This window comes from Mus pahari, chromosome 19 (assembly GCF_900095145.1).
Source record: "Mus pahari chromosome 19, PAHARI_EIJ_v1.1, whole genome shotgun sequence".
NCBI classification, from domain to species: Eukaryota; Metazoa; Chordata; class Mammalia; order Rodentia; family Muridae; genus Mus; species Mus pahari.
In genome coordinates this window covers 32,897,565-32,915,977 of record NC_034608.1, presented here as the reverse complement: position 1 = coordinate 32,915,977, position 18,413 = coordinate 32,897,565, and the positions used below count along the sequence as shown (strand labels likewise).

Here is an 18,413-nt window from a genome sequence, read left to right as displayed (position 1 = left end):
ACCCGACTGCTCTTCCAAAGGTCCGGAGTTCAAATCCCAGCAACCACATGGTGGCTCATAACCATCTGTAACAAGATCTGACTCACACTTCTGGAGTGTCTGAAGACAGCTACAGTGTACTTACATATAATAAGTAAATAAATCTTAAAAAAAAAAAAGAAGATCCATTACTATAAGATTTCATAGATTGTTTTTAAAATTTAAATTTTACCTTTGGTCTGGAAATTTCCACAAAGAACATTTCCAAAATGTAGATTTACATGACCACGACTGGCTGCTCCATCTTATGCCCTAAAGAATGCTTTGTGCTAAACTCCATCTGCTACCTTTTGCAATAGTCCTGTGTGTAAATTTACTACGTAATAGTCTGGCTTTGCACCGTAGTTTGTTTACATAGTGTGAGCCTACAGAATCTCTGAGAACACCCCGTGGATCTGACAGGCTCTCCCAGTCTGTCATTACGCTATTTCTCATGTCAAACCCTAATCTGTAAACAGACAAATTCATGAACCTACATACGTGCCGCCTCATCCAGTCATGTCCACATCTTTTGCTGGGCTCTTGTTAAGAGGCAAAAGGACTCAGACTCATCCCAGTAAAGTTGGAAATCAGGGATGTGCTCTTATTCTCATGTATAAACAAGACAGATTAGAGTCACATGTAGATCTTGAAACTTCATGGCGAGCTAAAGGGCTGTGGAAAGGCAGTGGACGCATTCTGAACCTTAGGTCTTTAGGTTGGTGTGGTGTGTTAACAACTGAGGTTGTTCCCAGTGCGCTTGCTCCTCTAGGGGAGGCCTCTCTCCATGGTAACACATTGCAGGGTCGCCCTCCAGACAGAGGCAGACCCAGGGACAATCAAGCTACCCTGCACTCAGGTTCACCCCGCGGCTGCCAGCGGGATTCACAGCTGAGCCACCTCTCTGTTCTTGCTAGGGAAAGGATATATATTTAATACCTCATTATATACATAGCCCCCACGATGCAGAACTTCATAATATAGGCCATGCGGGCAGTTTGCATATTGAAGCCCTGATCTGCATTTTGCATATGATTAAAAATGTTGGGTTCTCTGAGAAAACACTGGCTTAGTCATTGCAGGGACTGCAGCTGTAGGATTCCGAGACCCCTCAGTCAACTCTGCTCCTACCCGCATTTGTTTGACAGATACTATCTTCCGAGATGATGCTAATTATTCCATTTCTATGAAGAAACAGCTCCCTCCAAAAGAACCAAGCATTAAAATGCAAATAGGTGTTTCCCACTTCGCTGGTTAGTCAGGAAAGGCTGTTAACAGCTTTCTGACGGAGGGAGGGGGAAGCTACCTCAGTTTAGGGTTTCAACTCTTCAAGGCCTTTCTAGGAGGCAGGCTCAGCTTTAAGCCTCCTACTGCAGAGTCCTCTGGCTCTGATCCTTTCTGCGTGGTGGTGGCATTTATAAGTTAACCCAGGGACACCACTAAAGAAATTACTGAACAGGGAAAAAAAAAAAGCTGATTCTAGATTCCACTCACTGTACCGGGCCAGCTCTCACTTAGACTAATTACTTAAATGATTTAAAAACCTATGAATATTTATATGCCGGTGCTTCCGAATCACAAAGCACAGCTGAGCCCAGGCAGCCCCTCACAGTTTCTCTTGTTCAGAAAAGTTCCACTTGCACAACTGAATCAACCCCTGGGAGGGCCTCGGAGACTTCTCACCTGGAAGGAAAGAGCAGTTTCCTGAAGACTAGCCGGGACTTCCACCTTATCAGGAGGTTCCTTCTGACCTCTCGGTTTCTGCCTCTCAGACAGCTGGGGCTACTCTTCCATGGGGTCTAGCCTGGTTCCTCTTTTTTTTGAGACAGGGTTTCTCTGTGTAGCCCTGGCTGTCCTGGAACTCACTCTGTAGACCAGGCTGGCCTCCGAACTCAGAAATCCGCCTGCCTCTGCCTCCCGAGTGCTGGGATTAAAGGCGTGTGCCACCACGCCCGGCTAGCCTGGCTCCTCTTAAACGTTTACAAGCTGATCCATCCTAGAGTAAGACACACTGGAGCGATACACTGTAGCTTGTGCTGACAAAATTTGTGAGGTGGATGTTAAACAAGGACAAGCATGGGGCAGTGTCCCCTGGGTGTCTGGGACAGAGATGGGAGAGCTAACCATTCAGCAATGCTGGGCTGGGACACCAGCTCTCACAGTGAAGAGACCTGGCTCCTTCCTAGATATAGTATCACGTCCCTGGAAATTCTAAAACGGAATCCACACCCCTTCTGGGCTCCCACACCGCCTGTAATGATCTAGCCACCAGATAGCCCACGCCCAAACTGCAAACCATGTTTTCCTTGAAATCAGAAGACGCCCTTGGGGACTGCACACCGCACAGAGTACCGCACAGAGTACACTATCCCCAGCCAACAGCAGACTTGTGATGTAAGAAAAGGCAAATGAAACCCATCAGGATTTGATCAAGCTGTGACCTAGGAGGTTCACATCCTGTCCCAGCATGCTGGAATCTTCAACAGGAGGTGGGTGAAGCCAGAGCGCTGTGACTACTCCCAGGCTGGGAATAACATGGAAAAGATGTAATGATCAGAAAGGATAGAGCTCCCAGTGTCCCCCAAGGGCCATAAGAAGGCAGAGAGCCTCACAGATTGTCCCTTTGAAGGTTACACTTCTCTCATCATCCAGAAAGACCAGGGATTTACGTAAAACTACCAGACTTTATCACCACCGAATCCGTGTTATGCACTCGTGCGTTTAGTGACACAAAAAGCATTCAGAAAACTTTGTGAAAATACTCCTTTACCGCCAGACTGAAGAAACTGCCTACAGTTCAGGATTTTCAGATTAGCTTGGTACCTGAGCTGTGTTCTGCTTTGCAAGGGACTCTGTTCTGTTGGTCTGTCTCCAAGGCACTGAAGTCTTTTGACACTGAGGTTCCTGAGCCAGTGTTAGGAATCTCATATTAGGAGAGGGAATAGGGGCTGGAACATGACCCCAAGGCTGCTCCTGAGCTACTGTGTCTCCCTGGACACCCCCCCTCCAAGGGTGGCTAGTTTTGCAGCTGGTATGTCTCTTGAAAACACACAAAATCAGAACCCAACTTCGGGTGTCCCCTAAATAGGGACAAGACAACAGCGTCCACATTTTCTTTCTTCATCGTACCACTGACAAATGCCATGAAAATCTGCCTTCACTATTTGGAAATGTCATTTCGACTGAGTGTTGTCCCAGGAGCCTCGCTCTGGAATGTCTAGACCAGCACAGGACCTGGCTGACACTTCAGACCGGATGGGCAGCTTGTGCTCACTGGCACATCCCCTCGGGTTCAGTCACTGGCAATTAGGAGTAATTTCACAAAGCCTCGTTTGAGGTGAGCTTCAAAGCTAGCAAATTCATATCGACATCTGTTATCTGGAGAAAAACAGTTGAAAATTTCTAAGTACAGTACAAAATAAGAAGAAAATATGGCCAACGGGTCATCATACTGATTTCAGAAGAAATTCATGCCTGATGCTCATGCATGAATTCTCATCAACTGTTCTGTTTCTTCTCAGCCATGTTTCTCATCGACTACCACAAAGAATATACTCTCAACTCCAAAACTGTCCAACCAATTCATCTGTCGCAACAGGCTGTCACCGCCAATCCAACTCACGAGACACGACGGTGCCCTGCCCACCAGAGCAGACACGCAGTACTCACCTTCTGGCTCTCCACAAAGGGTGCACTGAGACTCTGTGGAGAGAAGAGAGAGGAGTTAGCTGTGAGCATGAGGGCACACTGCTCTTGAATGTAGGCAGCCACAGCAGCCTCACACAGCTGGAGTTTCTCTGCCCAGAGGCCCCCACCGCCCCCTCCCAGACCTTAGCACAGAACTGCCCTGACCCAGCCGTTCAGCAAGTTTTATCTAAAACCTGGACTTGCAAATGCCTTGAACATTCTACTTTATTAAGATAACAACCTCTCTGTCGTATGCATAAGTGCACACCAAATCCATTTTCATAACTGCACAGGGCTCAATGCTTTCAAGCTACTTAGACGACATTGGGAGGGTGGTGTTACCACTTTCAATAGCTAGATGATAGACGATGGCTCTGTTAGGATTTATAGTCGGCATGACCTTCAGAGGCAGAAAGTATATCACATCTCAATAAAGACAACCATATCCACCAATACTGATTGATTTCTTCATAAATCCGCCCATGGCTCCATAGTTGACTCTATAGAATGGACAGAGAGGCAGAGGACATTGTATCTGCAGGATATTCCCAGTGGGGAGTCACAGCACCTACAGTATAGATATACATGTAGGAACACTGGTCACTGCTTACAGTCCAGACTTAACCAGAAATAGACACATTCTCCATTCCCAGAACTCTAGGATACGAGAAAGCCATCAGCCTTCCCGGAGAACAGGGGTAGCTTCCAAACTTTGGCTCTCTGGCTCACTATAGGGTATATACTGTAGGGTATATAGCATAATGGTATTAGGTTGCCCCAAGCACACATAGTGTAATAAGACATGGTGACCTAAATAGAGCCAGGCAGAGTGGGAGGCACAGGCATGGCAACTCCTGTACCACTCAGTCATGTGCATTGTCTCATGCTGACATAGAACCTTGTGTGCACCCAGACACACACAAGAGTGTACCCAAGGTATGGTGACTTCTGTCTCTCCCTAAACAACGTTGGACTACACAGGTATGGTGATGACTGCATGCTCACCCACACACTTTGGGGTGTGTAGACATGGTAACCCAGCATGTATCCAGACGCATACATCAGAAGTACAATGGTACAGTGATCTGTGTGTGCAGGCAGACACACAGTGGGGTCCACATGGGACTCCCGTGGTAGTCAGAAAAGCAGAGGGTCACTGTGTGAAGTGTCTTACTGCCCACATGTTTTTCATGTGGGAGCTTCAGAAGGAGATCTGACAGGGGTCCCACAAGCCCCACTGGAAACAGAAGGTAAAACTTACAGAGAGGCAGTCCACACATGCTTGGTGTCATTAGTAGGGGCAATGTCACCCTTATCCCGACACTGCCAGCAGAAACTCCCACATGAGAAGCCAGGAGGCAAATCCATAGCCTGTTTTCAGCAGGAACACTCAGCCTCGGCTCTCTGGGGCTGTGGCTCTGTCTTACTAAAGCAGAGAGCAACTGTATCGGCTAACGCTAGCCTAGCTCCATAGAGGGGATAGAGTGTTCACCGCAAGCCCTACAGCCTGAGGTCAGGCTACCAGAACCCAAATAAAAGCCAGGGCAGTGGCACCCCCACCTTTAACCTGCACAGAAGATGAGAAGTGTGGAGAGGAATCACAGGAGCGATGAGCCCGGCACACAGCGTGACCAATCAGAAAGACCCTGTCTCAAACATGGTGGAAGGTGGGGGCCAACAGTAGGCACTGGCCCTCACTCATATATTTATGTGAGCACGTGCGCACACATGTGCGCACACACACACACACACACACATACACACATACACAGACACACATGCACACAGACACATAGACACACACACAGAGACACACATATACACATACATATGCATGCACACAAAAACAGACACCCACATATCCACACACATATACATACATGTGCACACACATACATACATGTGCAAACACATACATGCAGACACACAGAGACACACAGACACATACACACAGAGAGAGGAGAGAGAACCTATGCTTCCAGTGTTTTTTTAAAGATCCCACAGAAAAGAAGCCCCTCAACTTGAGCACCATAAGAACTTCACATGGTGCCTAGAAACACAATACTGAGCATACACAGGTAACTAACAATCATGCTTGCACCCAGGCCCCTGGGAAACAGAGGACAAGGCAGCAGTGTCCTCCATAGGACACCCAGCATGGGTACCTAGGGCCTTAGGCACTGGAAAGTAACATCTGGTCTAACCTTCAGCAAGAAACAACCCATCCCCTGCTCTGTGGGCCTGACTTAACGCTGCTGTTCTCCTGGTGTGTGAACTAAACCCTTGTCCTGGCTCTATGCTGTGGACTACAATTCCCACAATCCATGCTGGCACTGACCCAAGGTTAGGATCTTACCGCAGAGAATTCATCTCATCCCAGCTGGCACACTGTGTCAGCACAGTAAGGTCCCTTATCATGAATTCCGACCGACAAGTCACAGGTCACCCCGAGGCCTCCAGAACACAGATCCCAGCTCAGCCGGTATCTGAACAAACACCTTGAGCAGGTGCTATTCCGAGCTGAATCATTAGTGCCTCTACACCTCATGCTTTAAAGTATCATTTCCAGGAAGATGACGGGGACAGGTGATTCCACCCATCACTCTGAGTCTATTTACCCGTGTTGCTCCATGAAAGCTCACGCTGGCCTCGGCAGCTATAGCACCGACTGACAATGACCAGATCTGATGGTACTTTCCATCAAACACAGTTTGACGTTTGACAAGAGTCCCTGGTTCCAATATTTGGAAGTTACCAGTGCAAGCATTACATACTGACATGAAGGAACTGTAAGAGCCCAGGAGAGAAGGCATATTAGGTCAGACCTGACTCTTCGGGGTCACATTCTCCAGACAGCAGCATCATGACTGCCAGAAACATTTGGAATAACCACATGATTCTAGAACGTGGAGCTGACTACATCTGATTGTTGGGAGTCTGGTGAAAAGGTCGTATAGCTTCCAGGGAAATGCCCCCAAAGGCACCAAGGACTTCACCATCATAGACCAATGAGACTTCCAACACACTACACAAAAACTCCAGGCCTGGGCAGGTGGGCTGACCTGTTATGAGGACAAAATCGAATGAGTCTCACATGGCACAGTGCACAGTACACAGGGGCCAGTACAGGGCCTTAGCTTACTAAATGGCAGCTTGGGTTCCTGGGGGAGAGGGAGTGTGGCAGCTCTTGCTTCCCATCCTTCTCTGACCCTCCAGCCTCGGCCTTTGGCTTCCTCAAGCCCAAAGGGTTGACTACCAGAGGAATCCATGATGATGAACAGTGCCCCTTTGGGATCCAGTGTGACAGGGTTAGCCCCGTAGTCCTTCTTCCCAAGAAACACCTGCTTTAAAATATGCTGAATATAATGAGAATTGATCTGGTTACACTGAAAAATTCATCTCCATTACTGAACTCATTTAAATAAGGAGACAACTCTACAAATTTATGTCAATTAGCACAGACGGAGAGATCTGCCTGGGATTTTATGTGAGTTCTACGCGCACCTGCGCCAGACGCCGACCCTTGAGAAACTGGTTATTCCCAGAACAGCGGAGCATGAACAGCCAGAGCCAAACTCACTGCTCTCTGGCATATGGTAAGTACCTTATTTTAATCTCTCAGGAAAGAAGGAACCACCCCTGGGAACTGCAAGAGCGCCTGCCTCCAGGAGGAACTTTAAATGCACCCACATATTTTACCAGAGACCCCTTCCAACTCTGTATGGGAAGGAGCAGCACACACGCCTTCCCCACACTCCGTCCTGACTAGAGTCCCTAGACACCTGCTCTCTCCTGACTGCAGAGGCAGCTGGGGTTGAAAGTGCAGGTGGTGGTAGCTGAAGGGATGGGATGGGGGAGGTAAAGCAGTTCTATCCTGCCCCAAGCCCCTCGAGGAAAAAAAAACCCATATTTGCAGGAAAGCCTCTGTGCATAGTTGCTGAATCACAGGCAATTCCCACAGCCAGAATTCTAGGAGTTTATGGACAGGAGCCCCCTCATCCCTGAGGCTTACTCAAAGTCATGGTCCAGTTCTGCATGCCACAGAGGAGACTCACTGTTCTGAGCAGGATGCCCCTGAGATTGACCCCCAGAAAGGGGAGAGGCAGAGAAAGGATGGCAGGAGGAACCATGGAAAAAGAAGACCGTGGGAAGCTAGTGCTCTAGGTCAGATGTTGGATGCTGAGCAATGACTGATTAGCCTCTTTTCTGGCTCTCTCCCTGGCCGTGCAGCTGAGCTATGATGACCAGATATGTGGGCATGCCCAATACTACTGATGTTATTCTTGGTCCTGTCCAGGCTGTGTCCCAAACTGACTGCTCCTGGACATGAAGGTCAGGAGTGAAAAGCACTGCTGTCCCCAATTCTGATTCTGTCATGGTTCCACAAACACACAAAGCCTTTGCTGAGACCTGGGACCAAGCCACACTTAAGCCCAGAACTCAGTATGATTCGAGCAGGTAACATGTGTCATGGAAGCCCATGATAAAAATACCTATGCCATACATGACTCTCTAACAGGATATGGCCATGCCACCATGCGACTGCATGACAACCATGTGACTTGGCCTAATAGGCCAGGACCTAACCCTACATCATTGGGGAACAGCCTTGTGAACCATACTGATTTCTTTTAATGATAGGGTCTTGCAGCTCCTTTTCGAAGATTAAACCATAAGGAGAAAAGGGCAAAAACACAGGACTTGGTTTCCAGTTTCATTTTGAAAGTGTTTCTTCTCGCATTCTTTGGATGTTTACATCAGAACTAGGATTTGAGTGTGTCTGTGTTTATGTGCACATGTGTGGAGGTGTGGACATGCCATAGTGCACGGTGGAGATCAGAGACTGGATCTGCACATTGCAGGAGTGTGCTCTTCCTACCATACGGGTCCCACAAACCGAACTTAGATGGTCAAGCCTGACAGAAGGCACCCACTTTTATCTGCTAATCCATCTCCCTAGCCTTATTTTTTGGAGACAGGATCTAACTTCAAAGTGCTATTGTTGAGGCTTGCTTGGAGGACCTGATCGTCCTTCTTCCATCTCCCAAGTGCCGAGATTATAGCCATAGGCTACCCTGTCCAGTTTACACAGTGCTGGGGACTGAACTCCTCCCGTGTACATACCAGACAAGCAACCTGCTATATCCCCAGCTCCTGAATGTGCTTTAATGTTCATTCAGTAACAGTTAGATAAAACCCAGTACGTGACAGGTGTATTGGGAGGCATGTGATGGTGACAATGTGTTTGTCACCTGCTACTAATGTACACTTAGGAGATGTTTAAGGAAAAGCCTCGAGTAGTAACTACAAGGTTCTCAGAAGTTACCTCTAAGTAAGAGTTATGTAAGTTCCCAGGGGACTGCACAGTAAGGTAAAGCAGACAATGAGTGCAACCTTTGAATGAAACCTTTACTCCACTGAGTTAAAAGTTAGCTTTTAAAGCAACTTCAGAGTTGACATATTTCTCTATGTAATAGGTTTCACTCATTGAGTCATCCCAGACATAGGTAAGAAGATCCGGGTCCACACCTAGCATATTCTGATAGCTGACAAAATAGTTAGCAATTTAAAGATAGCATCCGCTGGCCGTTAATTCACAAGGATACAATTGGCCTCATTTGGGGGAGATGCTGATGGGAGAGACCAGTCGACCACAATGTAGTAAGAGCGAAGACTCTGAAAGATGAAGCACACTCTCGGGACCCTCAGATCCTCTGGTGGTACTGGTCATGGCAGGTCCATAGGGGCAGGCAGAGAACTGTGAGAGGGGCATGGCCTTTCCCAAGAAGAGCAAGGGCCCAAGTCTTGGTGACTTGCAGGCCATCTCTGTGGACACTTCAGAGACAGAAAGAGCACCCAAATGTGGTAGAGTTCAGTTTAAGCTTCACACACAGAGAAAGAGGCCATGTCAGAAAGGAAGTACTTAGAAGGTTCTAGATAAGTTGAGGGGCCTACTGCCTACTATAAGCACAGTGAAAAGAGGTTCCTCCATTGTAATGGTTGCATACAAATAGAATTCTAATTTGATTTTATTTTAATGTTTAAAAAACACCGTATTTTTATTTACTTTCCATCCTGATCGAGCCCCCTCTCTTTTCTTCTCCCACTTCCCCCATCCATTTCCCCTTTCCCGTATGCTCAGAGAAGAGGAGGTACCATTCCACCCTGGAACATCAAGCCTCAGCTGGACTAGGAGAAGTCTAGCAGAAGTCTAGATGAAGTCTAGCAGAAGACAGTTAAGTCAAGCTCCTGTCTGCAAGCATAGCAGAGTATCATGAATAGTGTCAGCTCTCTCTCATGGGGTAGGTCTCAAGTTGGGCCAGTCACTGGTTAGCCACTTCCTGCATTCTCTCCCACTGAGACCAGGCAAGAAAGCCCAACTATATGAGAGGGACCCAAAGGCAGGCAAGAGAGCCAGAGATAGCCCTTGCTCTACTTGTTAGAAGACCCACATGAAGACCAAGCTGCACATCTGTTGTATATGTGTAGGCAGCCTAGTTCTAGCTCATGTATGCTCTTCCATGTGATCTCCCCTGGGCCAAGGCTAGATTACTCTGGTGCCCTTGATCCACTCATCCAACCCAACCCTGGCTCCCTCAATTCTTCCCATCCTTCCACAGCATTCCTTGAGCTCTGCCTATTGTTTGGCTCTGGACCTCTGCATCTGTTTCCATCAGCTACCAGATGAAGTCTAGCAGAAGACAGTTAAGTCAGGCTCCTGTCTGCAAGCATAGCAGAGTATCCTGAATAGTGTCAGCCATTGGCTATCTCCCATGGGGTGGGTCTCAAGTTGGGCAGTCATTGGTTGGCCACTTCCTGGATCTCTGTCATCTTATCCCTTCACCACATGTAGACAAGACAAATTTTGGGTCAAAGATTTTGTGGGTGAGCCTGTGGATTTAGCCTGGCTCTCCTGTAATTTATGCCTAAAAATACGCTTATAAGAGCATATATACCACATGTGTCTTTCTGGGTCTGGGTTACCTCACCCAGGATGTTATTTTCGAGTTCCATCCATTTGCCTGCAAAATTCATGGATCCTCGTTATTAATAGCTGAATAGTAATCCATTGTATAAATGAACCACATTTTCTTTATCCATTCTTTGCCTGAGGGACACGTAAGCTGTTTCCAGTTTCTAGCAATTACAAATGAAACTGCTATGAACATAGTTGAGGATGTTGTCTTTGTGGGATGGTTGAGCATCTTCTGGGTATATGCCCAGGAGTGGTATAGCTGGGTCTTGAAGTAGAACTACTGCCAGTTTTCCTTCTAAGCCTTTTTTGTGTTTTCAGTATAAAGACGACTGTGAATGGCTGTGAATGACTGTGAATGACTTTGGCAATGCCCCTTCTGTGACTACTTACTGGGGTAGTTTGAGGAGTATCAGTATTAGATCTTCCTTCAAAGCCTTGTAGAATATTGCTCTAAAACTCTCTGGCCCTGAGCTGTTTGTTTGTTGTGTGTTTGTTTGTTTGTTTTTTGAAGAGTTCCAATGAATGCTTCTATTTCCTTAGAGGTTATAGGACTATTTAAATAGTTTACCTGACCTGATTTAACTTTGGTAATTAGTATCTGTCTAGAAAATCATCCATTTTGTTTAGATTTTTCCAATTTTGTGTAGCACAGGCCGAGTGACTGCATTTCCTACGTGTATGTTGTTATGTCTCCCCTTAAACTTCTGATTTTCTTAATTTGGATAGTGTCTCTTTGCATTTTATTTAGTTTGGCTAAGGGCTTTTGTATCTTGTTGATTTTCTTAAGGAACGAGCTCCTGGTTTTGTTAATTCTCTGTGTTGTTCCCCTTGTTTCTAATTTACTGATTTTGGCCCTGAGTTAGACCATTTCCTGGTGTCTACTCTTGGGTGTGTTTGCCTCTGGTTGTTTTTTTCCCTAGAGCATTGAGGTGTGCTTTTAAATTGCTTGTATGCGACCTCTCCAATTTCTTTATGAAGGCACTTAGTGCTATGAACTTCCCTCTTACACTGTTTTCTTTGTATCCCGTAAGTTTGGTTATGGAGTGCATTCATTTTTATTGAATTCTAGAAAATCTTTGATTTCTGTCTTTATTTCTTCCCTGAACTAGTGATCATTAAGTAGAGAGTTATTTCGTTTCCATGAGTTTGTAGGCTTTCTGCTGTTCCTGTTGTTATTAAAGTCCAGCTTTAATCCATGGTGGTCTGATAAGATACAAGGTTTTATGTCAATCTTCTTGTATCTGTTGAGACTTGCTTTATGATCAACTATATAGTCAATAATGGAGAAGGTTCCAAAAACACCGTGAGGGTAAACCCAAGAGTCAGCTGCTTTAGCAAAGAAACTGTACGAGTCCTGGTGGCTGGCAGGTCAGGCGGCTTTCTCCAAACAGCACCCTTGTGTCAGGACCCTAAAGCAGGAACACAATGGCTAGCTAGCTACTACTTCCCACCAACTGACTGTGAAATGCCTCATTCGGCTGAAATGATTCTGAGGCACAAGTATTTACCCTCCTCAGAGTAAGCTTGACTTAAGAATGTTAAATAATTATTAGACTCTCCGGGGAAATAGCATCCAGTTATTATCCAATCCAAACCCGTGTTCCCTCCTGCAGAGCGCACCTGGGACTAAAGATCAGCAAGACCAGTGGCTTCCCAAGGAAAATCAATGCTTCTTTATTTCACACCACAGCGATCTATGAAACAGGACAGTGCTCATGACTGAGCCCTATCTACCCAGAGAGGCTCTGTGTGAACAACCAGGGCTCTCTTATTTCCCCCTTCACTGAAGGAGAGGATTAAGCAGCTTGCCTGTCACCAGCCACACACTTCTGAAGGAAACTTCTAGTTTTTTGACAATTTTCAAAATATTTCACCCAGCAGAGCATTCTGTAGTCTCGCCCCAGCTCTTTACGGACACATCAAAAGTACACAACAGCAATCGAACTGAAGCTGTATTCTGGCCTCCCTGATGATTCTAGAACACAAAGGGCCCATCACAAGCTATTCAGTCAGGAAAGTCCACTCGTAGCCTTCTGTCCACTCTGGGCAGCTGACACAATTGCCTCACTGTCAGCCCACAGGAGGAGGGCAGCAGTATTTCTGAGGGGCCAGGCTACTCTGGAGAATAGTCATAAAATCTAAGGCTCTTGAATGATGCTAAGACCCCTTCCCTTCCCACCCAACCTCCAGCCCCCAAACCACAAGGATTTTGTGGGTTTTCCCCACAGCTGTCTTTTCCAATTGACCCAACCATCCTTACAAAAACAAAGAGATGAAGCGCCTGGCATCCTTCCTTTCTAGTCTCAGTTTCATCTCTTAGTATTACAAGTGGTTTGGCCTAGTTTTCTGTCAACTTGAAATCAACTACAGTCATCTGCTAGGAGGGAACCTCAATTGAGAAAATGCCTCCATAAGATCCAGCTGTAAGGCATTTCCTAATTAGTGACTGATGAGGGAGGGCCCAGTCTAGTGTGAGTGGTGCCATCCCTGGGTTGGTAGTCCTGGGTTCTGTAAAAATGAAGGCTGAGCAAGTCACGGGGAGCAAGTCAGTAAGCAGCATCCCTCCACGGCCTCTGCATCAGCTCCTGCCTCCAGGTTCCTGCTCTGCTTGAGTTCCTGCTCTGACTTCCCTCAATGATGGAGTGTGACCTTAGTGTTGTAGGCTAAAACAAACCCTTCTTTCTCCAAGTTGCTTTGGTCATGGAGTTTTATCACAGCAATTGTCACCCTTACTAGGACAAGAGTCAATAAGAGGAGCCCCTCCAGGGGCCATGCTGTCTCTCCTCATAGGTGGAGCCTCTCCTGAGGCCATGCTCTCTCCTCACAGGAGGAGCCTCCCCTGGGGCCATGCTCTCTCTCCTCACAGGAAGAGCCTCCCCTGGGGCCATGCTCTCTCTCTCTCCTCACAGGAAGAGCCTCCCCTGGGGCCATGCTCTCTCTTCTCACAGGAGGAGCCTCTCCTAGGGCCATGCTCTCTCTCCTCACAGGAAGAGCCTCCCCTGGGGCCATGCTCTCTCTCCTCACAGGAGGAGCCTCTGCTGGGGCCATGCTCTCTCTCCTCACAGGAAGAGCCTCTCCTGGGGCCATGCTTTCTCTCCTCTCTCTCCTGTTATTACATATTGCTAGTCCATTTCTTAGCTGAACCAGTTCACTTGGTTCTCTAGCTCTGGGTGCCATTCCCTGGGGCCAAAGTTCACCTTCCTAACCCAGATGCTGGCTGGAGAAGCCAGCCAAGAATGAGTGATTTAGACTTTTGGTTCCATGATGGACCCAGCAGCCTGGCAATCTCCTCCTGCCCCCTTCTCCTCTGGCATCTCTTGCAAGGCCCTACTACTGCTGTCAGGTTTCCAGGTTCTCAGCATTCTGCCTGCCCAGGTCAGAGCTGCTGGGGAGGGCCCTGGTGCCCTTGCCACAGTCAGGTAAGCCATCACATTCATATAGGGTGTAAGTTATGCATTAGAACCGTGGGATTTTCCCTCACTGGGGCTTGTATGTTCCCCCACCCTCCAGCCGATCAAGCCAAAACTCTAGGGCAATGGTTCCCAACCTCCCTAATGCTGGGACCCTTTAATACCAGGCCTCATGTTGCTGTAATCCCCAACCATAAAGTTATTTCATTGCTACTTTATAACTGTAACTTTGCTACTGTTATGCATCAAGATGTAAATCTCTGATATGCAGGATATGCGACTCTCATGAAAGGGTGCTTCTATCTCCCAAAGGGATCAGGACCCACAGGTTGAGAACCCCTGCTCCAGTGTTTGTCCAGCTCTGAATCATTCTAAGTCGTGATCATGCGAAAGCAGCTGTGCTGGGTTTCATGGTATTTGGAAGGCTCCGTGTTTTAGGAAGTAAGAGTCTGAAGCCTCCATGGTAACCGCGTCAGCTACATAGCGAAACCAGGAGAGAGGCCAAGCTTTCTCCCTGACAACCCCTGTATCCAGCAAATAGCCAGGAAGCCTCTGATCACCATAACTCAAAAATCTCCCCAAAGCCCCATCACTCCCACGTCTCCTGCCCTGGTCAGGTTGACAGCATACACCAAAGGATAGTGAAGCCAGAGCAGCCCAGGAAGCCATGTTTCCTTTCTCTTCTCCTCAGAGGTAACAGCAATAAGCATCTCATAGTAGTGGACCTTTCTTCCCAGATCCTGTCTCTAGCTCACAGAACAAACCAGGCCCTGGCCCTCCCGACAAGGAAATGCCTCGTTTCCAGGGCCTGCCCCTTTGGTTGATACCTGGCCAGACTTGAGGCCCTGTACAGAGATGTGTCAACTAAGCCCTCTGTAAATCCCATCTCATTGCTATGACCTACAGGTTACCAGAGACACCAGGGCGCTTTAGATGTGTGGGAGGACGTGGGATCTTGCAACACCTGTGAGAGGAAATATGCGATTCTAGCATGAGGTAGAGCCAGAGTCCAGGAACGTAGAGCACACAGGCTCAGCTATGGAGTCGCTGTCCAGTGAAGAAGGGAGAGGTGGACAGTACACGTGAGAGACTGGTCACCCCGACTACATGACAGAGATCGGGCAGAGAAATGATGGGCACACGTCTCCCTTCCATGGAACGCTTCTCCCAAGGGCCGACCATGCTGTGAGGCCAGCACTGGTGCGCAGGCAAACCATCCACACTGTGTTCTTGCAGGTCCTGCAGTTCTCTGACATTACAGCTGCTTTGGGATATCAGAGCTTTGTCTTCTCCAGACTCACAGCTTCCCACTGTAAACAGCTCATGCTCATTAATCTGACAGGAAATAGCCGACCATCCTTATGAACTTTGACCACACTGAGAACATGCCTAGAAATATTAGTCAGTCACCTGACCCTAAACAGGCACTGTATTACAGATATTTATGGCAGCACACAATTTACCATTATATGTATTTATCATTATATGTGTGTGTAAATATATATGTATAAATAGTATATAATATAAACACATGTATATATGCTATATATTCTGTACAAATGTACACACATATAAATGTACATTAAATAAATATATTAAATAAATAAGCACACATGTATATAAAAATATATACTATACTCATACTTCTAAATATATGTAGATGTCACAAATATAGAGAAGGACATATATATATATATATATATATATATATATATATATAGTCAATAATATATGTGTGCCGTGAGTATGTTTCTAGGTTATAAGGGGACAGTCAGTCTCTGCTGCTTATGAACTTTATTAAGGCTTTTAAAAACATGTGTTCAGCTATATTCTTTTTCCCCCTGGTTATCAAACATAGAAAATAAATACAGCTCTCAGGAGACTTGATCCAATTTCCTCAACATTCCCAAGATAAAGGGAGGTGTATGTAAAAGCTGCCAACAGTCCCCAAGGTTTGTGACATGCAATGGATTGGGGAATGCTCCCTCAAACCAGGCAACTGAAGGGTAAAAAAAAAAAAAAAAAAAGGAGCCCCAGGCTGTACCAAGGTCACTTTCAGTTTCCCAAGCCATAACTCTCCTTCATTGGACCTCTATATCAAAATGGTTCCCTGTCATCGCCTGTCACGTCCCCAGTTTGTTCTGAAAGTGTCAGCAAAATATCACTTATTTTTAAGGCCTTTTCTTTGTTGGTCCCAGGTACTCATTTATTACAGCAGGACTCACAGGACTCAAGAGCAGCGTGATTTAGTGGTCTGTGAGCAGGCTGTTATTTATCTGTCAGGTCTGAGTCCCTTACTCTGCTGCTTTGGGGAGGACTCTGTGGAGGAGTCACAACAAGGCTTGGCGGTGGCTGTCACACTTTGGCTTTACTTGAAGTTGTAGTTTCTGTTTTCTTCTCGCTTCCCCCTTTTTTCTTTAACTTTTTGTCCTTTCTTCAGCACTCGAGGCTGAATGTAGGGTCTCGCGCGTGCAGGACAGTGCTCTGCCCATTCAGGTGTCTTCCCAGCTGTCTTTTTCACTTTTGGTAAACAGTTTTATTTTGGGTCAGAATCTTACAAGGTTGCCCTGGATGGCCCTGAACATACTCGATCACTCACTAGACATGATCCTGTCCCATGAGAAACAGAGACAGGAGGATTTAAAGTTCAAGGCACACCTGAGCTAGCCTCTGACCTAGCACAACCAATTTTCCCATCCCCCACTCACTAGGAATGAAAGTCAGTTTGCCCATGTCTGTCATAAAACTGAAAGGCAATTAAACTTTCTTGAGAAAGTATAGAATCTTTGAGACACGTTGTAATCCATGCTGAATACATTTTTCAGAGTAAATCTTTGAAATAGCCTTTAACTCTACAAAATATTTTAAACTGGAGCCGGAATCATAGCTACATTGGGGGAAACGTCTCCATTTTGGAGAAGCCAATACTAGTTTTAAATACGGGCTCCCAAGACCCTACTTCATTTTACAACTCAAGAGAAGAGCGTGAACGAACTCTAGATCCAAGGGCTCTCTGCCTTGCTGCTTCCAAGGGACCAGGGTGAGGAGAGGCCAGCAGGCCAGAAGCCCGTTGACTTGGGGGTCATGGGGGACTTGGGTATCCCTGGTCTAAAACAAGGACAGGGAAAATAAGCAGTGTGATCTGATAAACTGCAAATGTGTCTCCTGAACACGCTGGGGAAATAACTTTCCCATTTCCAGATTTGACAGAAAATGGCTACAACACAGTTGGTGAGTTGGGGGCAGTCTTAGGGATTTACAGTTTTATTTGCTAAATTGCCTATATCCCAGCGAGAACAAATGTCATTGGTGGTTTTCAAAGTATATGGAACATGCCTGCAGGAATTTGACTCCTGTCAGTCATGATGCTTAGGCCAACTGTGCTAACTCATGCTGTGTTACTATTGGCACAGAACAGCAAGAATGTGCTCCTGTGCAAAGGTTTATGCCATTATTTCGACTGGTTCCCATCAGGAGACCCATTTCCTAAAGTCAAGCCCTAACATCTCAGCAAGGACAGAGACACCTCTGCCTTCCTCCCTGGAGAGGATCCCAGGCCACCAAACTACACTACGTCATGCTCAGATCACACCTGGCTGCCACCACCTCTGTCTGTGCCAGTAACACCGGGTACAGAGGATGTCTTCCTTCCTGGCTCTGCCTGGAAAATGATTATTCATTCATTTTTTTTAAAGTATCATTCATTTATTATGAGATACACTCACTTAAAATACGGGCTCCTAAGACCCATATTCAATGACATTCTTTAAAACATAGATTTTAGGATGTTTCTACTACTCTAAAATGGAATCCATAAAATGTTTGCATTTTTTACATTTATTTGTGTGCGAGCACGTGCGTCACAGCACACATGTGGAGGGCGGAAGATGGCTCTCGCGAGTTGTTCTTCTTCTTCTACCATGTGAGTTCCAGGTATCAAACTCAGATCTTCACACTTGGCAGCAAGTTCCTTTACTGACTCAGCCACCGAACCAGTTCTCATCCACACTCTTTAGCAACTACCGGTGTTTGCCAGAGGCCCCACAAACCAATGATTTCCATACAATTTGCCTACTCTGCGCACTTCATATAAATGGAACCCGACATGTGTGTCTTCTTCCTGGCTTTCCTCATTTACTGAAGGCTTGCCAGGTTCATCCACACACAGCATACACTGATGCTTCTTCATTCTTCTTTAGCTGTCAGATGCTTCTTCATCATTTGGGTTTACAAGTCTTTACCCAGTCCTCAGTAGTGTGATGTGTTTCCACATTTTGAATAATGTGTCTACACACACACACACACACACACACACACACACA

At 46.5% G+C, this 18,413-nt stretch overlaps 1 protein-coding gene across 3 annotated transcripts in view; it reads right to left on the bottom strand.

The window, feature by feature from the left end:
• Dlgap2 (DLG associated protein 2) overlaps nucleotides 1–18,413 on the bottom strand; it is a 724,183-nt gene that overhangs the window by 296,799 nt on the left and 408,971 nt on the right. For all 3 annotated transcript variants that reach the window (XM_021218882.1, XM_021218881.1, XM_029532253.1), the window contains one exon: nucleotides 3,688–3,720. In XM_021218882.1, coding sequence (XP_021074541.1) covers nucleotides 3,688–3,720 — 33 coding nt within the window. The remainder of the gene's footprint in view (nucleotides 1–3,687; nucleotides 3,721–18,413) is intronic.